Source organism: Agelaius tricolor, unplaced genomic scaffold, assembly GCF_023055355.1.
Source record: "Agelaius tricolor isolate 1412-34295 unplaced genomic scaffold, bAgeTri1.0.p SCAF_11, whole genome shotgun sequence".
Lineage (NCBI taxonomy): Eukaryota > Metazoa > Chordata > Aves > Passeriformes > Icteridae > Agelaius > Agelaius tricolor.
The window spans coordinates 3230821-3255018 of NW_027269271.1; the positions used below are offsets into that span (position 1 = coordinate 3230821).

Consider the following 24198-nt stretch of genomic DNA (forward strand, 5'->3'; position numbering starts at 1 on the left):
ACCTGCCTGCCCAGGGCCCCCCCAGCACCACAGCAAGGTCAGGAGGTGGCTGGTGGAGCAGCAGGGCCATGGGAAAACAGGTAGCAAAGGCCACAAGCACCAGCCCAGCCCCTCCATGCCACAAGCCAAGGGCACTGTTTTGTTATTGCAGAGATGTATTTTTGGGTTTCAGTTTGCAATAATTTAAAAGAACCTCACCAGCCCTCCAGCACAAGGTGGCAGTGCTGGCAGGAAGCCCCTCTGTCTCCTGGGGTCACAGAGATGGGGTGTCCCCATGCTGGTCACCCCAGTGCCCATCAGGACAGACGCACCCAGCTCTGTTGGGGCCAGGCTGTCCCCTGTCCCCCACACCTGGGCAGCTCCTGGAGACACCGGGATGTCCTTGCTCCCACACTCTCTCCCAGGGGGACAAGGAAAGCCCCTGCAGTGGAGCCGGGCAGGTCCTGGCACTGTGAGGCAGCTTGGTCCATGCTATTCTGCAGCATCCTGGGGCATCAGTGGGATATCGTCCTCCTCCCATCAGTGGGACATGTTCCTCCTCTTGTCACTGGGACATCCTCCTCCTCCCATCCCTGGGACATGCTCCTCCTCCGGCCGGGCTCGGCAGGAGCGGTGGCAGGGCTAGCGCGGCGCGGGGCGGTGCCGCAGCACTCGCAGGGACAGGCTGTCAGCGCGCAGCAGCAGCTGCCGGAGCCCGGCCAGCCCCAGCCCCGAGACGGCCGCGCCGTTCACCTGCAGGATCTCGTCCCCCACGGCCAGGAGCCCCGCGTAGAGCTTGGCCGTGCCAGCATCCGCCATCTCCTGCACGTAGACACCTGCAGAGGGAACGGGTGTGGCTGAGAGCCCAGGGGCTGCACAGAAACAAACCTGTGATAAACAGCCTTTGGTGAGGGCTGTGTGTCCCAAGCCAAGCGCTGATGGACACATGGGATTGATTGTGTGATGGCAGTGTCCCCCCTCCTGCATCAACTCTGCAGCAATGGAGCAACCCCCTGCACCCACGCCCGAGCTCACCCCTGGAGTGGGATGGGAGCCACCATGGAGGGATCAGTGTGCCAAAGCTTTGGGATGTCCCACAGTACCTGTGTCCAACAATGGAGCAACCCCTGCACCCGTGCCAAAGCTCACCCCTGGGGTGGGATGAGAGCCCACTGGAGGATCAGAGTGTGCCAAAGCTTTGGGCTGTCCCACAGTACCTGTGTCGGGCCGGCCGTGCCCAGAGGTGACGGAGAAGCCGAAGGCGCCATGGGGCGGCCGCTGCAGCTCCAGCTGGCTGGTGCCATCGGGGAACACCTGCACCACGCGCCCCACCGCGCGCAGCTGGCCCGGAGCCCCGATGTCCTCCACGCTCAGCGAGCGCTGCGGCCCCGAGCCCCCCTTCCTGTGGGCAGAGGGGACAAGGGAAGCTGCTGCAGCCCCTGGTGGCACCGAGCCACCACAGCATCCCAGAACAGTGTCCTGGGCGCCGCAGGGACATGCCAGGCCCCGTCCTACCTGTCAGCTGTGGTCTGGGGCAGGAGGTAGGCACTGGCACGAGGTGTCTTCCCCAGCTGGGGATGCAGGCTCTGGATAGAGGCAGCTTTTTGGGGCTGGCAGAAGGGTGACACCTGGGGACAAACACCTGGCTGAGATGGGAACAAACATTGTGCAGTACTGCAGTGCTTCACCCACTGATGTGCCAAGGGAATAGAGGAACTGGGACATCCCATACCCCTGGAGCACTCCCCAGCTCACTGCTGAGGAGGGATGAGCATATCTGTGCTTCCACTACCACCCCTCTCTCCCTCCTTCCCCCTTCCACTTCTCTCTTGGCTCTGGGCTTTTCAAATACAGCAGGTTTGGAGTGGCTCATTCGCCCGTGCCCCCTCCAGGACTGCCTGAGCCACAAATCCACACTCGGCAACATTTCATCCCAGCCCAGCATCCTTTCCCTTGTGTCTCCCCATGGCACCCCCTCATGTCCAAGCTCACCAGCTGCAGGGACTGCAGGGATGGTGACTTCTTGACGCCGGGGCTGCCCTGCGGGGAGCCGCCGGGGGCCGGCAGCTGCTCCATGCTGTAGCAGCGGAAGCGGCCCAGGCGCTGCTTGGTGCTCTGGCTCAGGCTGCACAGGAGCTTCTTCAGCCCCGACACCGAAGCGCTGCTGCCCTTGCGGCTCACAGGCCGCCCCGGCTCCCTGGGGGCAGGAGGAGAGGTGTGGAGGTCACACACCGAGCGTCTGCAGGACCTGCAGCTGCCTCCGGGCTGGGGCTGCATCCTGACCCACCCCGGCAGCCCCGAGAGCTGCAGCACGCTGAGATCAGGGTACACGGTAAAATCGGGGTGCACGCTGAGATCGGGGTACACAGTGAGATCGGGGGCAGCCTCCTCCCCGCAGCAGTGCCCCAGCACACAAAAGTTTGTCACTACCCAAAGTGACCCGAAGAGCTCCCTCCCTGTTTTCTCCATTATTTCAGGGGTTTAACACATCTCAGAAGTCCCCTGCTCGGCCCCAAGGGGTCACATCCTGCCAACAGGCTCAGAGGACCCAGCACCACCTTGGAACTGTCCTGCCAGGCTAAGACACGAAGCATCAGGCACGGGGCTGGCAGGATCGCACTCGGAAAGCCCCAGGGCAGATGATTTTCCTCAAAAGGGAAGAACCCGAAACCAGTGAAACACCTCTGTCACATCTGCTCCAACATCCCTGGGCAGAACCACATGTGGGGAAACGCAGCTCCCCCAAACACAGGGGGCACATGGTAACCCCCACACTGTGGTTCCTGGGAGGTTTTGCAGCCAGGGAGCTCAACCCAGCAGCACCCAGTGCGGGATGCCAGGGCTGCCCTGTTTGGGATGCTCAGGGCTGCCCAGTGTGGGATACCAGGACTGCCCAGTTTGAGATGCCAGGGCTGCCCGGTTTGGGATGCCAGGGCTGCCCGGTGTGGGATACCAGGGCTGCCTGGTTTGGATGCCAGGGCTGCCCGGTTTGGGATGCCAGGGCTGCCTGGTTTGGATGCCAGGGCTGCCCAGTTTGGGATGGCAGGGCTGCCCGGTATGGGATGCCAGGACTGCCTGGTGTGGGATGCCAGGGCTGCCCTGTTTGGGATGCTCAGTGCTGCCCAGTTTGGGATGCCAGGACTGCCCTGTTTGGAAGCCATGGCTGCCCGTGCTCACTCACCCGTGTGCCACGCTGCCGGCCGGGTGCCGCTGTGGCTGCGCTCCCGACATCCCGGCACCTTCCCCGGCAGGATCAGCATCCTCCGGGGGCACGGCGGTGACAGGGCTGCCAGCGGGGTGTGACAGCGTCCCTGCAGCCACAGAGAGACAGTCACACGCCTGTTTCACTGGGGACACCCCCCAGCACCCCATGCGTGGGGCTCTTACCTCTGCCCGCCCCCGGGGCGTCCTGCCCGTGGGTGTTGTTGCAGTTGTTGGTGGACAAGGCACGGAGGGGGCTCCCCGGGAGCCAGCGGGGGCTGCAGGGACTGCGCCGCTCGGCCGGCCCCGCCGTGCCCCCGGGCTGTGGTGGGGCTGCGCTGCCAGCATCCGGCTCCGGGCCCCGGGCTCCTTGGCTCGGCGCCTGGCGGCTGCTGCTGGAGAACAGCGCTTTCCTGCAAGGCACCTGGGCGCAGGCCTTCTTGGTAGGAGGGGGAGCAGGGACGTGGGTGCCTGGGATGGGGGTGCTGGTCCTCAGCTGCGAGGAAGGCTCCAGGGGCTCACTGGGCTGCTGCGGGGAGCGAGCTGTGTTCCCCGCTCCCTTGCTGCTGCCCCGCAGATGTCGATGGGGTTCCCCATCTTCCCGGCTGCTGGTTCTTCCCGGTGGTGGGGGGCAAACAGTGCCCGGACCCGAGTCCCCGTCCTCGGGGCCGCCGCTGGCCGCATACGTCCCATTCCTGGCCCTCGGCTCCGGCTGCGGGGCAGCGCGGGGAGTTCTGTGCCCGCGAGTGCGGGGGTCCCGGTGCCCCCGCAGGTGGGGGCTGCGGGGTCCGGCCTCCTCGCTGTCCGTCCGGCAGCCGTCGGAGGTGTCGGTGCTCTCCAGGGCCGAGTCCACCTCGTCGATGTAGGTGACATCCCCGATGTAAGTCTCCTTGATCTTCTCGGTGTGGATGCGCTGCCGGGAGGGCAGGATCCACAGCGGGGACCCTCCTGGGCCCAGAGGCCGGATTTTAGGCTCTGTCTGGGCAGCGCCCGGCCCTCTGCCATCCCCTGGGACGCTTCTGTGTGCCGCAGGGCTGCTTTTGGCCAGGTCGGGGGCAGCTTGCGCGTCCGTGCCCCGGCCGGCGGCAGCACCAAGGAAGGAGCCGCAGGCGCTGCACTTGCCCCCGGCCACGAGGTCGCCCCCGCGGGCTTTGGGCTGGCCGGCGCCGTCCCCCGGCTGCCTGCTGCCGGCCGGCTCCGGCGAGGCGATGGCCGAGCCCAGCGCCCGCCGCTGCCGCAGCTGCAGCCGCTCCAGGTACCGCACCTCGGCGTCCCGTGCCGACTCGTCCTCGAAGCGGACGCGGGACGGGGACGGTCCCCGCGGCCGCCGCGGCCGCCCGCAGCTCGACTCCCCGCTGGACGAATCGCTCAGGCTCCCGCCGTCCCGCGGGGCGACGCTCGGCCTCCCGCCCGGCTCCCTGCCATGGGGACAGACAGACGGACGCCCTGCAGGCGAGCTGCTCGGCAAGCCTGGGAAAGCAGGGCGGGAGGGGGAAAACCCAGTGCGAAAGGAGGAAAGTGCAAAACCCAGCGCAAGGAGGAAAGTCCGGCCGGTGCTGCCCGGGCTGCGCACGGCCCTGCTTCCCTCCAGCCTGAAGCTGAAATCCGGAGGGGCTGCGGCACCTCCCTGCTGCCAGGGCTCGACCTCCATCGCCCCTTCCCTGCCCGAGGTGCGTGGTTAATCATTCCGGGAACACCACATCGCACATGACCTGGCGAGACGCCGCTGTGGTCCAGCCTCCAGCAGCGAGGAGTTTTCCCTCCTACCAGTTTTCCCTCTCGCCCAGGAAAACATTCCCCATCAGCTGGGAAACGCCATCCTCCCACCACTGATACTTCCGTGTGACCACAAACCACAACTAACACCCAAACACCGCGCTGTGAAGAGGTTGGGCACATCCCAAGTATGAGGCACGGATCCCAGCTCTACACGCGTGCCTGCACACATGTGCCGGCTCCAAACCCCGTGTGGATGCGCCCCAAACCCGGCCGTGGGCCTGGGAACGCCGTGGAGCACTGACCTGGGCTGCGGGACGGCGCTGGGGAGCAGGAGGATGTCGTGGCTGGCGCGCAGCGGGTTCGTGCGGGCCTTCATGCGGGCGCGCTGCAGCAGCTGCTTGGCCTGCTCGTGCCGCGGGCTCAGCTCCAGCTCCTGCCCGGCCACCGAGGCCCTGCGGCCCCGCAGCGGGCAGCGGGATTAGGAAAAAATAACAGGGATTAGACGTGCTTTAACAGTGACGGCGAGGCTGCCCTGCCCGGGGAAAGCGGGGCTTGGCCGCCGTTCATGGGCGGGCTGGCGGCCACGCCGGGGATGGCCGGGCGGGGACCTCCCCTCCCCGTGCCAGGTGAGACCGTGGGGCGGGCTCAGCACCCACCCAGCTCGGGCACAGCCCCAGCACCCACCCAGCTCGGGCACAGCCTTAGCACCCACCCAGCTCGGGCACAGCCTCAGCCGAGGCAGTGCTTTGTGCCTCGGGCACCCCCGAGCTGGACAGGGAAACAGGGCAGGCACCACTTCCCATCCCTGCCTGGAGGGAGGTTTGGGGTGGCCCCCTGACCTGATTGTCTGGCTGCCTTCCCTTCCCTTGCAGGGGGCCTTTCCCCGCACCCCCAGCCCCCTCTGAGTGCAGGGTGAGGGACCTGACAGCTCTCCCTGCTGCACCACTGCCTTCCTGGCTGGCCATGGCCCTAATCCTCCTGATTAAAATAATCAGCTCAGGCAGCCTCCTCGGGAAGCCTGGCCTTAACCTCTTCAGTGCAGCACGGTGGGCACACGCTGCCCCCTCAGCAGCACCACGGGAGGCCCAGGCCTCCCCCAGGCTTTGGCTGCCCTGCCCACAGGAGGTGCTGCATCCCTGGCTCTGCCTTGCACCCCCATCACTGATCCAGCTGCCAGAGCAGAGCAGAGCAGAGGCAGTGACCACAACACTGGGAGGGTCTTTCCCCACTCACTGATCTGCCCTTTGCAGCCCCCAGCCTCTCACCTGCCTATGCCACCTCCTTATTTTTAGTCCGTACCTGTAAGGTTTTCCATTAGCCCAACAAGATTACTCACTCCTGCTGCCTCGATCCTCTTAAGCACCTGGAGCAAATTTCTGTCCCATCCTCTTTCCCAGTTCCCTTCCTGCCCTGGCATCTTGGCAGGGATGTCCTGAGCTCAGAGACCAGGGGACACCCGGCTCCTGTCCCTTGTCCCACCGAAGCATCACTGGGGCCCAGCCACACTCCCTCACCAGCTGCCCCACAGCCCTTCCCTAGAGCTGCTTCAAAAGGTGCATTTAAAATACAAGACTGGGGAGTGGGAAAGAAGGAAATGTCCATTTTTGCCCCAGGCTGGGACTGACCTACCTGCAGCCCTCAGCATCCTGCAGTGAAACCCCTGAGTCCCAGTCCCCATCGCTCGCTGGTATCTCTGAAATGCAGGAAGGACAAGGCATTAGCCTGGTTGGATGGCAGCCCCATATATCCCATCCCACCACCCTCCACAGGGCTCTCCCAGATATTTGGCTCTGGGAGATCACAGAGGAGTGGAATGTGGGGCAACAGCACCTGGCTGTAGGTGTGGGACTGTGGGGATGATGGGCATGGGGTCATCGGGGCAGATGCTATCAAAGGAGAAATTTATTCTCTTTTCTGGTGGCAGCTTGCAAAGGGACAGTGATGCCCACAGACCTGGTGTGTCCCCGAAATTTTCTCGCTTTTGCTTTCAGCAGTGAAATTCCTCACCAGGACACCAGAGGGGACTGACAGGTATCACCCATGAGCACCTCCTACATCCTGGTGCAGGGGATGGGGCAGCCCTGGGGTGTGAGGCAGCAGGGAGCTGCACCTGCAGCGTGGGAGGCTGGAGGACTCCCGTCATCCCAAAGGTTTTCCCTCCCTCCCTCCCACCTTCCCAAACACGCACCGGGAGGGGCGAGGCCCAGCACCTCGTGCAGCAGCCGCCGGTTCCTCTCCACACGCTCAGCCAGCGAGAGCCTCTCCCAGCTCTGGGCCGCGGGCACGGAGGGACGCCCCCGGTCCCTCAGCGGGCTCCGGGCCGCTTCATCCAGGGCGGGTCTCTCATGGAGGGAGGCGCAGTGCCAGGACCTGCTGCCCTTGTCCGGGGGCAGCTCGGCGCCGCCGGGCACATCTCCCCTGGCTGCCGGCACCCTCCAGAGCCCCGGGGTGCCGCCGCGGGCTGCGGGGGCGCTGCCAGGCTCGGGTTGCCCCCCGTCCAGCAGCCCGTCCGTCAGGTAGGTCCGGAGCTGAACCCGCGGCTCCACCTCCGCCTTCCCCCGCCGGGGCCGCAGCTTCTTGGGCGAGGGGCGCTCGGGGGCAGCCGCGGGGGTCCCGGGCCGCCCGCCCCGCTTCTCCTTCAGCGCCTTCACCTTGCCCTCCAGCACGGCGTGCGGGCCGCGGGGCTCGGGGCGCTCCGGCGGGGCCGGGCCGCGGCCGCCCTGGGCGTGCTGCTTGGGGGGCCGCGGCAGGCGCCGTGCCTCAGCGGGAGGGCTCCCCTCCATGGTTCCTGCGGGGATAAAACCCACGGAATGACCCTGCCCACCCACAAAGGGCATCACCGCACCTGCCCTGCGGGGTAAATGCACGCAAAGCCACCGGCGTGCGCCTGGAGAGGAAGGGGACAGCGAGGTGGCACAGCATCAGGCCACCCATCCACCCCGAGCACCGACATCCTGCCAGCATCACTGGGGAGCAGGAGGAATGGGGCAGCAATGAGGGATCGGTGGTTCCCCAAAAAGGGTGGCCAGGGGCTGGGCAGCAGCGCCAGTGCCCACCCACACTGTTCCAGGTGTCCTGGAGCACCCGGCAACAAAACCCGGAGGGAACTGACACTTCCTGAGCTAAACCAGGGCCCCAAACCTCCGCGGAACATAAATCCCTCCCGGCAACAACTCGCCGAGGTGCCAGCAGCCAGAGCCAGCCCCTGCTCCGCCCCGGCCCCCGGGGCCACACGTGGCACTCGTCCTGCGCCCGCCTCGCCGGCCCGGTGGCGCCGAGGGGCCGCTGCCCTCCTGCGCCCCGCCGGAGCATCCCGTCCCATCCCGTCCCCGTGGTGGCCCTGGAGGAGCCTCCCCCGTGGCCGCGGTGCAGGAGCATCCCCGTGGCACCCCCGGGCCCCATGGCCGCCCCGCAGCCCCTCACAGCCCCAGGCTGAGCGGGATGGGGCCACGGGCGGGATGCGAGGGCTGTCCTTACCCCCGGAGCGGCATCGGGAGAGGGCTGGGAAAGAAGGAGAAAGAAAGCGGAAGAAGGGAAGGAAGCAGGGGAGGGAAAAAAAGAAATTAAAAAAAAAAAAAAACGGCCAAACCAGCAAATCCCAGCCCCTCCAGCCGAGCCCGAGCTCAGCCGCTTGGCTGGGCTGTGGGGCCGTGCTGGCCCTGCCTCCCGCCCCGGCCTCCTCCTCCTCCTCCTCCTCCTCCTCCTTCTCCTCTCCGCGCACCCGGCCAAAGCCGGCCCGGTCTCCGCAGGGCCACCGCGGCCACCGCCACGCTGGGGACAGGGGCTGACCCCCTCCGCCACCCAGGGAACGCCCCAGGAGGGGAACCCAGCGGCCCGGGATGGAGGGATCCTGCCCCGGCCCTCCCTCAGGAACGTCCTTTGTCTGGGCTGCGGAGCGAAGCCGGGCCCTGCCCGGGGGATCTGTCCCGCATGTCCCCGCTGCTCCGCCAGCTCTCGGCACCTCCCTGCGAGCATCACACGTTTGCAGCCGTGCTAAATTCCCTTGCTTCCCGGACGCCAAATCCTGCTTGGACCCACGGCGAGCCAGAGCCGCGGAGGAGGGAGCCGAGCTGCGTGCATCCCTACACATCCCTACCCCCAAACACGGCATGCCTGCTCACCGCACACCAACACCCCCATCCTGCCCTGCTCCCGAGGCCCTGCACACCCACACCCCCATCCTGCCCCTATCCTGAGGTCCTGCACACCAACACCCCCATTCTGAGGCCTGCACACCCACACCCCCATCCTGAGGTCCTGCACACCAACACCCCCATCCTGCCCCCATCCTGAGGTCCTGCACACCCACACCCCCATCCTGAGGCCTTGCACACCCACACCCCCATCCTGCCCCCGTCCTGAGGGCCTGCACACCCACACCCCCATTCTGCCCCCCATCCTGAGGCCTTGCACACCCACACCCCCATCCTGCCCCCGTCCTGAGGGCCTGCACACCCACACCCCTATCCTGCCCTGCCCCCGAGGTCCTGCACACCCACACCCCCATCCTGCCCCCATTCTGAGGCCTTGCACACCCACACCCCCATCCTGCCCCCGTCCTGAGGCCCTGCACACCCACATCCCCATCCTGCCCCCCTCCCCAGGTCCCCCCACACAGGACGAGGGTCCCGGGTGGGCAGTGCTCACCTGGAGGTGCCAGGGCTGCCGTCTCTGAGGGCACCAGGGCTCTGAGGGGGCCCAGGGCGTCCCGGCCCCGCTCCGGCTGCCGCTTTAAGCTGTGGCTTTTGATATTCGTGATTGGTTTCATAATCCCGATCAAAAGGAAATCACCAGGATTATGAAATTGTTTTAATCCTCCTGGCTCTGGCCGCACCAACCCCTGCCAGCACGAGCAGCAAGAAATCACTTTTATCTTCTTAAAATGTCCCCGGCCACCCCGGTGGCCATGGGGCCCTCATCACAGCCAAACCTGAGCCCAAGGGCTTCCTTCCTTCCTTCCCCACAGGGGCTGACACAGGAGTGACTCCATGGGGGACAGAACGAGCATCTTCACTTGGCTGCTGGGAGGCAGGAAGGGCCAGCTGAGAGCTCTGTGTGAAGAGCCCAGGGCAGAGGAACCACCCTCACCCTATCCCCAGCACTGTGTCCAACCTCCCCTGTGACACCAGAACCCATCCTTACCTGCAGGCCATTCCAGAAAGGGATCCTGGCTCCTCTGCCTGGCCTCCGGAGGTGACACACGCCTGGGAGATGTCCCCATGGAGCTGGGGTGAGGTGCCAAAGGGCAGCAGGAGGGCTCCTGCCACCAGCCAGGCTCCTGCCACCAGCCAGGAATGCCAGCAGGGAGCTGTGGCTGGGATTAAACCTCCGGGAAGTGGCTGCTGTGAGCAGCAACAGGCTTAGAGTGATTTCAAGGCTCTGGGCTCTCTTCTGCAGGGAGATTGATTGCAGGAGGCAATGGAGAGATTTAAAGAGCAGAATAAAAGCACAGACCCCAAACAACCCAGGGCTGGGCTGCTCAGCCTCTGGTCACACACTGTGCTGGCAGGACACCACCTTGCACTGGGGATCAGCTGGAGAGAGGCAGCCAAAGGCTCCCAAAAGGACCACGAGCCTTTGGCCAGCACAGCACAGTCTGGGCAGGAGGTTCCCTCCAGCACCAGCCCCTGGCATGTTGGGTGTGAGCTGGGCTGGTGCTGGGGAAAAGCTGGGCTGCCTCCTGTGAGCCCCTCCAACCCCTCCTCAGACAGCTCCCTCCTCCAAGCACCTCCACCTCCTCCCAGGACAGGGATGTCCTCCACCTCCAGCAACATCCCACAGCTCCCAAGAGAGCAGGAGCAGCAGGAGCCAATGCTCCGTGGGTGGATGCAGCACAGGGGTGGCACTTGGGAAGACAAACACACAGACCAGGGACAAAAGAGCCATCAGATCATTGGAAAACAAAGAGCTTGTAATAATGAAAAAAGGACAGATTTCGTAACCAATCACTTTTTCCTTTGAAAAAACACAATCACAGTAACTTTGCTGTATACAACCACCTAGAAACTATGAAACAGTATCACATTGTGCAGTATTTTTTTTTTAAACCTACTTATCAAGAGGGAATTCCACACTTCAAAAATTATATCCATTTGGGGAGGAAGGAGGAGGAGGAGACAGCTAATAGCGCAGTCACAGATACATCATGAGTCCAAGCAAGCGGCAATTCTTTGTCCTCACCTTTTCCACTGAGCCAAAACAAGAGTGGAGAAGGGGATAGCAAAAGAGAAAGGAGGGGGGAAGAAAGAAAGCACCCACAGAGGACTAATCACACTCCATAATTACTTTTGACATCTACAGGGCTTCATAGAAAGATCATTTAGACCAACACAGCGGGGAGGGGGAGAGGAAGGCGGCAGCAGGGCCCGGGGGGAACTTGGGCATTTCCACTCCGGGCCCCTCCCGAGCGCCCATCCTTGGCCACGAGGACCTACGGGATGGAGAGGTCACAGCAAGTTCTAGCAGGATGCCCAATTCCTCCTCTGGAGTGAAGAGTTTGCAATTTGGTTTACAGAGTTGTGGGACTGTCAGGCCACAGGGCACCGTGCCAGGCAGGGGCGGTGCCCGGGCCAGGGCAGCCTTTGGCTCCCACCGGGAGCAGGGCTGGGGTGTCAGCATTGGGGAGCTTCCCGTGCTGTGTCCCTTCCCTCTCCTTGTCCAGGCTGTTGCAGCAGGGATTGAAGCCCCCAGGGATGGTGACACACCAGTTTAGCCCACGGTGGCAGCAGGGGACGCTGGCCCCAAGGTGCAGAGTTTGGGATGGGGGTCATGAAAAGGAGGCAAGGTCTGATGAGGTGACAGCCACTGAGCCCAGCCGTGACTGCTGCAGAGGTACCCCAGGGATTTACCACCCTTCCCCCAGGAGCCCCAGCCCCTCTTTTCCAAGGAGACAAAACAATCCGGTTGCCTTCTGGAACAAAAACCTAAATTAAAAAATAATAATAATGTTTAAGGCAGAAGATCACCTTCCCCCTGCGAGTGCAAGGCAGAAGGGTGGAGGAGAGGACAGAGGACACGGAGCTGGGATGCAGCATGTGAGCAAAGTGGCTTTTGTGTCCCCAGCTTGCCAAGCCACGTCCCAGCCCCAGGACACTTCCCAGCACGTGGCCTGACGCTGGGGACACAGCCCCTGAAGCCCAGTGAGCAGAGCAGGGCACATCCCTGCAGGACAAGGCCAAAGCCCCTGGGCTGTTGAAAACACAGCCAAGGCTTCATTCACGCTGTCCCCACCGCTCGTTGGAAGTGAAATCCCCAGGGATTGTTATCTCCTGAGGCAGGAACTGCTTTCCCTCCCTGTCACACTGGCCTGGCAGCTGAGCACCAGTACAGAGGCAGAACGAGCAGCACAAGGGTTTTTAGGGAAGTAGGAGCAGCAGGATCCAGCTCTGCTGAGATTCCCACCAGAGATCTCTCCCATTCCAAGATGTTCATGCTGAAGGCTGCTGCCAGACCCCTTTCATTGGAATCAAACAGCAAAGACACTGAGAATGAGGAGGGCCAGGACCAGGGTTGGGAAAGGTGTAGGATGAACACCAGCTGACTTTGGGAATGCACCTGGATGAGAGAGGTAGGAGCTTACTGGATACACAAAGGCTGCAGCCAAGAGTGCTGCAAATGCATTTCTTTTAAAACGTGGTGGGACAGCATCAGTTCTCCTTGGAGAGGCCCCACTCCTGCTTGCTGAGTCCAAAGATCCCAATCCTGCCCTGCTGTCCTGTCAGGAGCACACCCATGGCACATGGCATTGCCCTGCCCAAGCACAGGGACCTGGTGTTTCTGGTGACACCATCCCAAACCCACACAGGGAACCCCAGCCAGCAAATAAACTCTGGGTGCTGCAACACCGCACCCCCTGCAACCCCAAAATCCCCAGAGGAGCAGCAGGATGGAAAGCAGGAGGGAATCAGCACGGAGAAGCAAGTTCAAAGGGAATCTCCAAAAGTCACAAAAGCCACAGGGTGGCATCTCCTCTCCTTAGACTGCACCATCCATGGGTTTCACCAGACCAAAGCAGCTCCACACCATCCTCAGAGCTGTACAATCCAACCTCCACTGAATCATGAAGCACAGCCCAACACCTGAAATCCACAGCTTAAAGACTTCCTCAGCTTCCACCTCCCACCCAGCTGCATCCCAACTACTAAAGCAGAGGATAAACCCCTCACCCCCAGCTTCCACCTCCCATCCAGCTGCATCCCAACAACTAAAGCAGTGGATAAACCCCTCACCCCCAGCTCCTTTGAATGCTGCTCTGTCCTTCTGGACTGCCACCCTGCTGCTCTCCCTACCAGGAGTGTTCTCAAGCACCCCTGAGCAAAGCCCAGCTCAGGAAATGCAGCCACCCTGGGCATGTCCCCACTGCCCTGGCTCCTGCTGCTCCCAAGGAGGGACAGGGCTATTTTCTCTCACCATCTGTTGTGCTTCATTAGGTCTCCATTTATTGGCCAGATGTTCCTGTAGACGTGGAGCCATCCCAGCTTTAGTGCTCGCTCTCAGGAGGAATCTGCACGCCTGATTTCTCAGAAATCTCTGGGAGGGAGGGAACAGGCAGATGCAGGGCTGGGAGCTAGGAGCCTTTAAAAGCCACACTTCTGGGAATTCAGGCTGCTTTCCCCCGAGACAGCATCTTCACTGCCAAAAGGGACCATGTTTTATTTTAGGAGCTCGTATTTGCTCCTCATAGCATGCCACCTCCCCCTTTTTTTTTTTTTTCTCCTTACTTCTCCTGCCAGCAAAGACAGAAAAAGGGAAGAGAAAGAGCAGAGCAAGGAGCAGAGCAGATGGACACACTGAATTGTTGCTTCCCATAAGGATTTGGGTAAACTACAGAATAAGAATTTAATCACTTGCAACCCCACCCACCCCGTCACATTGGGAAGCAGAGGGTGGGACGGTGCAGCAGCAGGATGGACAGATGGACACAGGCCACCCAGCCTTACCCTGCCCTCCCCAGCCCAGCTGAGGAAGGCAGGGTGCTCCCAGGGGATTGGCACCACTTCCAAATCACAGAACCATGGAATGGTTTGAGTTGGAAGTGGCCTTAAGGACCATAGAGTTCCAGCCCCCTGCCTAGGGCAGGGACACCCTCCACTAGACCAAACTGCTCACAATGTCTCTCTGTATTTTTAATTTCCTTCTGAAAGGAAGATAATTACCAGTAAAGATCAGATTCTTTGTATATATAAAAAAAAAACCCCACCACTTTGCTTAAGTAACACCCAGTGGTGTTACTTGATTTGAATGAATCCAAATAGTTTTGGATTGCCTCCCTCCCAGTGCAGCTGCCCTCCCCTAAGCTCCCCAGGCAGGGATGGCTCCATTCCCCACTGCTGCAAATACCCACACATGGTTTGGACATGGCACCAGTGCTAATTAGGAACCTGAAATATTTTAAGGGGCTGAAATATTTTAAGGGGCTTTACCCCAGACTCCACTTGCATGGGAATGGGAATGCTCTGTTTAAAGTATGAGCTGACCAAAGGGAGGTAAAGCCAGGAATCCAGCACAGCCCCAGCTCATCCAGCTCTGCTCCCACCAGAGCAGCCCCACACGGAGGGAGATGAGAGGAGCAGCATCACAACAGGGTTTTAATCTATTTAAAGGGTTTTAATCTATTTCCAACTCAATGAAGAGAAGCAAGTTTCCTTCTTTAGTTCCTCTGGGCAAGAGGCACAGCAGGCAAACTGAGGAAATGCAACATTCCGGTGCTGATTAAGGGAAACAATGACCAAACAGCAACTGAGGAGAGATTCCTGATATTCCACTGCCCAACCTGTTGCCAGCCAGGTGAGGATCCTCCTTCAGGAGTTTCACCTTTCCCTTGCCCACCCAGGGAGAACAAGGGAAGGGGAAGGACCCCAGGACTCTGAGGGCTCCATGGCTCCCTCCCAGGAGGAGGGGAAACCAACGAGACCATCGCTTCCAACATGACTTGCTCAGCTGTGCACTACCCAAATCTGCTCAAGTATCCCACTTCCCAAACTGGGAGAATGAGATGAGCCAAAGAGGAGATGACCAGGACAGTGCCCAACAGGGGCTTTTTGCTAAACCAGAAGCCACAGAAGAGCTGTTTCCACCTCACCTTCCCCATCAGGACACCACAGTTCTTTCCATGCTCCCTGAAACACAGCACCACTCCTAAGCCCCAGCATGATGGACCCGCTCTGTCCCATGAGAACTGTCACCTCCTTGCCTTGTCCCACCTTGCTGGGCTGCTGGAGAACTCCTGAAAAGCTCCCTGCTCGGACTGAGATGCCCTCATGACACACCTAAGGCTTGGAAAAGTACTTTTGGATCTGGAGAATGAAGTTCCAAAGCCTTTGCTCGCTCAGTGTTTTGTGCTGTTGGTGGGAACCAACTCTTCTTTCCTTAGGATCATCTGCACTACTTTCACACGTGGAGAAGTTGGCTTTGAACTGGCATGAGAGACATGCCCAGAAGCAATAGCAGCAACTAAAAAAATATCAGAAAGAGAAACTTTGGTTTAAAATAAAATTGAAAAGAAATAAAAGAGAGAGAAGGTACACACAGGTGCAAGTTGTCTCACTGAAGGGGTATTTGCAGGGGCATCACCCCACAACCCTGGAGATGGAAATCTACATTCCCCACTTTGTTTTACCATTACAACCTTCATTGCACAGGACTCAAAATCACTCTCATATGGTTGTTAAGTTTCATAAATAATGTGAAAACTATATGCAACAGATACATCATATTTCCAAAAAATTATAAGAAAAGTTACATCAAATTAAAAAGTAGCTTCATGAATGAAGATACTGCTCTAAGTGCACTTTCCCTGCAAGTGCAGCCAGTGCCTCAGCGCTGGATATGAAGGAAAAAAACCAAACAACTGAAAAATAAAACCAACAACAAAAAAAATCAGATTTAAAAAGTCCGGTTTCAACCAGTCAAAACCGGGCCAAGCAGAAACTGAGTGTGCTCTTGGCACTGTCCCATGAGGGAGTCCCCTATGATGCTTCATTATCCAGATAAGGTTTGTATGTCCTTGTTGAGACTGTAAACAATCCTTCTTTCCTGAACTGTCCTCTTTATTGGCAAAACAAAGTAAAATATTTTATTTTTTTTGTTTGTTTGTTTGTTTAAAATAGAACATTAAAATTAACCCAGAAGAAAAGAAACGAAACACAGTGAGCTTGTTGGAGTCCATAGGATCTGGTCTGGAAGAGCTCAGAAAACGTGTTCAGTGTTTTCTCCTGTTTTCAGCTGGATCTGTACCAGAGCTCGGGTTACTCGGGGAAGAGGGGAACAGAACGAGAAAACAAAGGATGTGGAATAAGAGAACGTGGCCATCTCATGTGTTCACTTCGTTTGCTAGGTCCTCTATCAATACCTTTGTGTCAGAAGCCTTGGACCTGGAAAAGAACAAAACACAAAACACTCACTGGGGAGAAGGAATTCCTGGAATGACGTGCAGACAGCAAACCCACAGTGCACTTGGGGGAATAAAAAAAGGGAAAAATGTCTTTCTTATGCAGAGGGGGAATAAACAATCTACTGTTTCACACCCTCCCACTCTGCCTGGGAATAGCAGAGCCTTGTAAAGATCTCCAGCTGTCCCTCAGCATCCTCCTCCTGTGGCACTGCCCACTCTGCCCATGGCCAGTGTCACCTGCCAGGCTGTGACATGGCTGGGGACACTGCACTGCTGGATGTGGGGCACCTGCCCAGCCCTCCCCACAGAACCCCACCAAACCCTTGCAGGATCCAGAGGAGTGTTCCTGCTCCATCTCCTGCTGGGCTGCAGGAAGGAGCAGGAAGTTCTTTAGGGATATGCCTGGCACATCTCCACTCACTGCATGTCTGAGGGATAAATGGGCATGGCTGGAGGGAATTCCAGCAGCCTTTGGCTCACAGTCCCTTTGCATAACATTTTTCAGTCCCTAGCAGCCACCCCAAGGCTGTTGGTATTGGTCCCATCCATGCAGGGATAAGAGCCAAGCACAGCCCTGAGGCCAGAGCACACCCTCCTCCTCCTCCTCCCACCCCTCCCAGGCAGTGCTGCAGGGATTGCACAACACTCCTGACCCTGTGCCTCAGCATCCCTGAGGAGCCTGGGCGTGCTCCCTGGCCAAAGGGCAGGGCTGCACAGCTGGGCTGCCAGGGCAGGAGGGACACAGGACACTGGAGCAACACTGCAGGGAAAGCACACAGTGGGCAGGTTCAGGGGCTGGGGTGCAGGGTGGGAAAACATTTGGGGTGCAAAGATGATGGGTGGGAAGAAAAAAAATGTATGGTTTTGGATTTGAGAGAGGAAGGAGTCTGAGATCTTACATATGAACCTTAACCAAAGAATAACTGGAATCATACAGAGACATGGAATGGTTTGGGTTGGAAGGGACCTTAAAGATCACGTGGTTCCAACCCCACTGCTAGAGGCAGGGATGTGAGTGACATCTATAGACCATATTGCTCAGGGCCAAATCCAGCCTGGCCTTGAACACTTCCAGGGATCCAGGGGCATCCACAGCTTCTCTGGGCAACCTGTGCAGGTCCTCATCACCCTCACAGGGAAAAAATTCTTCTTAATATCTAATCTAACCCTGCCCTCTGTCAGTTTAAAACCATTGGCCCTTCTAAGAGGTATAAAGAGCCCCTCTCCCTCTTTCTCATAAATGTCTGCTTGAGGAGAACCTCTCCTCCACTTTGCATTTATAACCTCTGGCTATTTCTGCAGGAGGGGAGCCTTGTAAAAAGGGTGAACAAAAAGGGAACTCCCCTTTCCTGATTTCAGGAAAGGGAATTTCCCTTTCCTTTCCATTTGGGGGTTCTGGTAAACCCCAAATGCCTAAAGGATGGATTAACTCCCTGGCAGAGAGAGGAATGCTCGTTTACTAACTGGACCTGCCCTCCTTTTATGCAACTTTGAAAATCTTTGTGCAACTTTGAAAATCTTTGCAAGACTTTGAACCCTTTGTGCCATTCCCAGTGCAGGACTCCCAGTGCAGGACTCCCAGCCCATAAACACCCAGCATGCAGCAGCTGCAGGGCAGGCTTCTGTAGCAGTTCTATTACTTTCTTTTAGGCTTTTTCTTTCCTTTTTATCAGTTTATGTAAATGGGAATATCCATTTAAAGAGCAGTGTAGAGTGTCCAGAAATATGATAAAAGATATTATTTTCTAGCAAGTAAAGGTCAATAAAGCTAAGTCATAAAACTAGATGACTCAAGGCAGGTTGATTTAACTGGGTCTAGTAAATCTCTACTCAATAAAAGGTGTAGAAATCTAAGAGGAAAAGAAGAAATAATTGAATGAGAAATGTGTACTACAATATTATCATATCTTACATAAAAATGTAGCAGTAGGAATAACACTAGTTATGGGAAAAATCACCTAACTGGCATGGAAAAAGTTGTCTCTAGATAATGATGAAAACACGATTCTGACAGCTTCTGAGTCCTAAGGGAAGAGTTTGAGGTAATGGAAAAGCTTCTGTCTTTCTCAGGACGGAAGCACAACTGAAATCTCCACTGAGTATTGTACACGCTTAGGCTGCAGGGGGAAGGAATAGACCTGCCAACAGCACAAGTTATCACTTAGAGCAGGGCTGAACGTACTGCGAGGCGAGGCGGGGCCGGCGCAGGGACACGCTCAGGCTGCGCTTCCACTGCTTGTTCTTGCGGCGGTTGCGGACTCCGTCCTCCTGGTCCATCATCTGGTCCAGGAGCGTCAGGTCGTCGGCGTTGAGCGGCGCCACCGAGATGTCCCTCACGGCACGGAACTCCCCGCAGTTGTTCAGGTGCTCATTCTCCAGGCGGAAGAAGTTCCACACAAACCGCCTGCGTGGATGGATGGATGGATGGATGGATGGATGGATGGATGGATGGATGGAGGAAAAAATGGGAATTACCAACTGAGTTCCACTTTTTGCAGGTGTTTCCTGCGTTTGGCAAAGCACTGGAGAAACATCCTAACAGCAACATCTTTCCTCTGGAGAGCAACAGAACCTGTCACTTTTATTCCCTATCCTAATATGGACAGCATGGAGGTACATTGTTCAAGCATTACAAGCCAAAGGCTGTTATAGGAGCTCCTTTGAGCCAGGTCTCATAAGCTTTTGGAGGTCTATAACACACCCAAGATAGCTCAGCTACCCTTGGAGGCATAAAAATCAGCAGGATGGCTTCTGTTGCAGTGTTGAAAACAAAAAGGTTTAATAAAAGGCAAAATAACAAACAGAGAAAAACCAAGCCAGGTGCCAGAGATTCTTGCTCCTGGTAAAACACCCCACATAAGCCATTAGTTTCTTTGTTCACTTCTTTTTCTAGTGAATTGCCCAGGCAGGACTTTTACTTCTGTCCAACTGGCTATCCTTAAATTTGAGGTGAAGTCCCCTAGGCCTCTGAGGTGGCTTTTTCACCTAATCAAGGAGAACAACTTCTGGGCTTCTTTCCTTTTTGAGGGGAAAAAGGATAGTTTTGTCACTCTCTCAACAGGGGGCACATTCCTACAAAAGGCCACCTCCAGCACCTACATGAGAGAGGGTCAGCATCAAGTTCTTCCCAGGAAGCTGTGGGGGTGGGTTTCCAGCTACAGGAAAGGTGTTTAAAACTCCTGGAAGCTTGCAGGATCCAAATCGATGACACAGAATACAAAGAGGTTTGAAGATTGGAAACTTGAGAATCAAGTGAAGTTTCAATTGGAAATTTCAAGAAATTTGGTAAAAACTAACCCCTCAAGATTATGTCACAGTTCAGAAGGAACTGCAAACACAGTGTGAAGGATTCAGCTCCACACTGTAGCAGAGCCCCCTACCCTTTTCTTCACTCAGCACCCTGTTTGGATTAAATATTCCTGCTAATCCTGGCCCCCTTGAAACAAAAACTACATCCAAAGGATCCAGGTGCTTCCCCCCCCCCCCCCCCCCCCCCCCATACTGATGTTGCAGAACAAAAAAGTGAAAATAAAACCAAGAGAAATGAGCTGCTCAGCCCAGCAGCCTTACCGGAACACCTCAAGTGGGGCAAACACAGTAGAAATGATGTCTGCAGCGTAGGGAAAGATTTGCATGGAAGTGAGGGAGATCTGGATGGTCCACGCAAAACGCAGGATGACATCTTCTACAATGGCACAATAGTAGTATGCCTGAGGAGCAACAAGAACAAAACAGCTCAGCAAACACCTTCTGCATCCAAAAGACCTCATCAGGTCTTTGGGAAGCTACAGAATCTGCTGCTCAAACTCAAACAAAACAAGGGCATTTCTCTTGGAAATGAGAAATGATCTCTTGGAAACAAATTTCGTTTGTTGATCATTTCAACGAGAAATGATCTCTTGGAAACAAATCAGCTCTACTGCTGGAAAATCCCAGCCTGTAGCATTGAAATGCTCCAGTGAGCAACTGCAACATGCTTTAAACTCAGCAAGTTTGGTTAAAGTGTTACAAGCCTGTCCTAAGGTAAGAGCAGGCTGCATACGCACTTTCTGTGGGTAGACAATTCCTTCTCGGAGAAAGGTATTTTCACCAGCATTTTTGTCAAAGAGACCCCAGTCCATCTTCAGGTCCCAAATGAGGGTATAGCAAGAGCTGATGAAACAGAAGATAATCCACAGGTAGAAGAACACTTGGGTGTCACTGTGGTTTTTAGCTGGAAAAGAGAAGAACAACACACTTTTGTAGAACTGAGAGCACATTCCTTCTTAAAACAGCTACAAAGTGCCTCACTTGAATAGTGGAAATCACCTCTTCTATCTAAGTTCTGGGAATCTGAACCAAACCAACACCCTTAGCAGGACCTGCTTTATATTGTTATTCGAATTCCACTTTCATCTCGTTCACCTTTCAGCACTTGGGTTTGCAATTTACATTAATATTTGGAACAGGCTCCCAGGGAAGTGGTCACAGTCCCAAGCCTGCCTGAGTTCAGGAAATGTTTGGGGAACACCCCGAGGCACATGGTGGGATTCTTGGGGATGGTCCCATGCAGGGCCAGGTGCTGGGCTCGAGGATCCTTGTGGGTTCCAACTCAGGATATTCCATGGTTTTCATTTTCCTGGATTCATGGCAGAGCTGCCGTTCTGGCTCTGAACAGCAGGTGGAAGCTGAGGGCCACGTTTCACAAAGGACACGGGCTCGTACAAAGGATACAGCACTGACGCAGAGCTCAGTGAGGAGGGTTTGGTGAGAAAATATTTGAGTTTGTATTAACATCAACAGCTGTGAATCAGTTGGAAATTCCCCCATTTTCTCTCCGCTAAAAGCCTGAAGAGCATGAGCAGTACAGGAATTACCCCCAGCCATTTCAGAGCTTGTGGTGGCAAGGGAAAAGGCAGCAGTACATTATAATGAACAAATCCTAAAGTAGGCTCTGTATGGAGTTTTAAATACCCATACAGAGCTCCTCTTTGGAAACAGGAGACTGTGGGCCCACCATCTGCTCAGCTGGGGATAGTTTCTCCAACGTTGTTTCTCACTCCCCCCTAGAAAGGTTACCTTGCTCTCAATTTGGCTACAATTCCCTAAATCAGCTGCCTGGGGAAAACCAAACAGAGCTGGTATTTCTGTTTGCTTTTGCAAAGCTGGTTCCAAAAATTCATGCAAATAAACCCTATTATGATGCTTCAGAAGGCTGAGACATTTTGCACCTGGCTGCTAGCAGGAATCTCTCCTTTCTGTGCAGCCTCAGCAATTGCTCATTCACTGATTTCCCTCTAACAAAGCAAACAACATTTCCAGTACAAAAAAAGATGTTTTCAGCCCAAGCCCAACGCCACACTAAACAACAGCACCTTTTTCTATTTATGTGGCTTTAAAACAACAGAATCCCTGCAGCTGATCAGCCAGGGAGCAACAGGACAGTTTTCCCTCTCCTTCCCTCTGTATTTCCAGCAATTATGATTAGATGTAAAGCAGCAATCCGATAAAATTAATGGAGGTGAAAATGAGAGTACATTCCTCCCATTACGCCTTTCAGGCTTCCTGGACATGATGTGCAGGATATAGGTCAAACCCACACGCTCCTTCCCCTCTCAAAACACCCCCCTAAGGCAAACCTCTGAACCTTCCCCTCTCAAAACACCCCCCTAAGGCAAAGCTCTGAACGCCACTCATGCAGCAAAGCCCGTTTTGCACAGGAAAAGGGCACAGGATGGCTGCAGCTCCCAGCTCTGAGCAGCTTCCCTGCTTTGGGGCAAGGCTGGAAGCCTTTCAGCACTCCCCACATGCTCAGCTTGGCCAAGACACGGGTCCAGCATCACATTCCTGGTCCCTGCAGAGCGCTGACGTCACCCAGGAGCAGCGCTCACGGATGCCCAGGTACCTCACACGCTGCTGCTGCTGCTGCCTGGAAACAGCCTCTCCCAGGCTATTTTTAACGTGCAGCTGCCCACAGAAAGGGACACAGGTGAGGATTTTGGAGCTTAGCAATGAGGGCTGCACTGCCAGGTTTCATTCCTCTCCCCCCCCATAGCTCCTCCAAAGCCTCCACAACATTATTTCAGGAAGAAAAGGCAGATGCTGACATTCGGTGACTCATGAGACACTAAGCCTGTTCTTTCCAGCCTTATTTTTAGCTCATTAGATCTCCATGTTTAGTTCCCATTACCAGACCCTAAAGGATAATTCAGAGGCAGTTCATGGGTTATATGTGCTTTCAAAGCACCTAAAATGCTCCAAAGCACCCCGTGATGCTGCAGTGCTTCCTCTCACCTTAGGCTTGGAAGTTACATCATGCTGCTTTGGGCTGGGTTCTTTTTTGGGCTTTTTTTCCCCTTAAGGACAGAATTCAAATAAACTGAGTCTTATTCCACTCCTTCATGGAGCAGCCATGGAGAAGGCAGTGCAGCCATGCCCTGCAGGAGCAGGCAGAAGAGCAGGGAAGCATTGCTGGGCAGCTCTTTGGAGCTCTGTGGTCATGGAGGGGCCACTCTGCCCCCTGATTCTCATCTCCAAGCACACAAGGGGTGAGGAAAACTCTATCCTAAGCTGGCAGCTACAGAGGAAGGGGATTTCAAAGGTTCTTGCTGCTTAAACCTAAATCCCAAAATGGCTCAGGCTGGAAGGGACAGTGGGTCACCTGGTCCAACCTGTCTGTTCAAGCAGGGTCATCCCAGAGCACATGGCACAAGCTCTTGTGAGCAATTACAGAGAGGAGAACTGGGAAGGAAAAGGCCCAAGTGAGAAATCGAATCTCACCAATCTCAAAAGCATGGGCTTGTTTTCAGTTAAGTTATCCTGGGCTCAGTTCCTCTCTCCCTGCTTCTGTCTTTGCAGCAGCCTTTTCAGTGGCACCTGGGCTCACACTGCTTGGCCCCCTGCTCCTGCTCCCTTTCTCACCAACCAGCTCTGCAATGCATTCAGCTCCTGAAAAAAAATTCATTAAAAACCCAAATCACTCCCTGGTAAAATGCCCTAATCAGAACTAGCCCATTGTCTTCAGTCTTGGCCTCTAAGTCCTTCCTTTAATCACTTATCCTCCCTTTCCTCCTGCCTGCAGTTCTGTTTGATACCTTCCTTCCTTCTGTCCTCATTGGTATTCAGCTGGTGTGCAGAAATATGTTACTGCTCCAGGCAAGCAATTATAGCTGGGTCTCTGCTGGCTGGTCCTAGCAGCCCTCTCCACTGCTGCTCAGGGGGAGAGAAAATCAAGGCATTCATATTCTGCCCAGAGGCTCCATCAACTCCTGGCCTGCCGGTTTTCCAGGAGCAATACAGAGCTCTGCATATTTATGATGATGTCAGGGTCTATTTAAGCAGGAACTGTTTCATCCTGTGTGTTTTTTCTTTGTTTAATGAGGTGCTAGAAAACACCAAAAACCATGAGAGAGAGAGAGGCTCTGGATGAGAGAAGCACTCTGGCAGATCTCAGCCTCTCCAGGAAGGAAAAAAGAGGAAGTTTTCAGTACCCCATGGTACCAGTGACATCTCCCCAAAGGAGGCATGAAGGACCTTCCTGCTCCATGCTCCAAAGGGCACCACCACAGAGCAACCTCCTGAGCTGCTGTTACTCAAAGCAGCACGTGCAGGACAAAACAGCAGCAGCACAAAACCTCTGAAGCTGCAGGTGCAGCTCAGAGCCTGAGGATGGGCTGATTTCAGTGCTCACACTGCCATGCCTGCAGCCTGGAGGTGTGCACTTATGTCAGAGGCCACCTGAGTCCACAGTGCTCCTCCACTTGCCACAAAGCCTGTGGGAAGCAGCGTGCCACAAGAGCTGTTTGCAGCCTTCACCACACAATTTCCATTAGCATCCTCAGTTTACCCTGTAACATGCAATTCCAGCAGATCCTCTGCACAAATACACCTCAAATTGCTCCAGAAGGTCAACTAGATAAATAATGGAT

The 24198-nt window shown here is 56.3% G+C and overlaps 2 protein-coding genes and 1 pseudogene across 3 annotated transcripts in view; all 3 read right to left on the reverse strand.

Annotated features, from left to right (window-relative positions):
• Positions 1–137: 137 nt before the first annotated feature.
• Positions 138–8588, reverse strand: KIAA1614 (KIAA1614 ortholog). Its single transcript, XM_071435844.1, has 9 exons — positions 7088–8588; positions 6529–6592; positions 5202–5351; positions 3367–4598; positions 3161–3290; positions 1972–2176; positions 1495–1607; positions 1197–1381; positions 138–815 (listed from the first exon to the last, which is right to left on the reverse strand). Exons 1-9 carry the CDS (start codon positions 7734–7736, stop codon positions 622–624), a joined length of 2922 nt encoding a protein of 973 aa, XP_071291945.1. The 5' UTR covers positions 7737–8588; the 3' UTR covers positions 138–621.
• Positions 8589–9909: 1321 nt separating this feature from the next.
• Positions 9910–10675, reverse strand: LOC139594056 (uncharacterized; annotated as a pseudogene).
• Positions 10676–10789: 114 nt separating this feature from the next.
• Positions 10790–24198, reverse strand: part of XPR1 (xenotropic and polytropic retrovirus receptor 1) — a 116200-nt gene continuing 102791 nt past the window's right edge. Inside the window, exons 12-16 of one of the 2 annotated variants that reach the window (XR_011680518.1) lie at positions 20338–20504; positions 19862–20001; positions 18474–18695; positions 13078–16271; positions 10790–13014 (exon numbers count right to left, since the gene is read on the reverse strand). Coding sequence is in view for 1 of the 2 variants with exons in the window: in XM_071435845.1 (XP_071291946.1) it covers positions 16211–16271; positions 18474–18695; positions 19862–20001; positions 20338–20504 (590 nt within the window). In the remaining variant the exon portion in view is untranslated. Of the gene's footprint in view, positions 16272–18473; positions 18696–19861; positions 20002–20337; positions 20505–24198 lie in introns of both variants that reach the window. The other variant, XM_071435845.1, reaches the window with a different exon arrangement.

Coding starts and splice junctions, on each gene's coding strand:
- KIAA1614 (XM_071435844.1), bottom strand. CDS start 7,736: ATGCCCTTTGTGGGTGGGCAGGGTCATTCCGTGGGTTTTATCCCCGCA. Junction 4,599..5,201: donor AGCGCCGTCCCGCAGCCCAG/GTCAGTGCTCCA, acceptor TCCCCATGGCAG/GGAGCCGGGCGGGAGGCCGA. Junction 1,608..1,971: donor CCCTGCAGTCCCTGCAGCTG/GTGAGCTTGGAC, acceptor GTTTGTCCCCAG/GTGTCACCCTTCTGCCAGCC.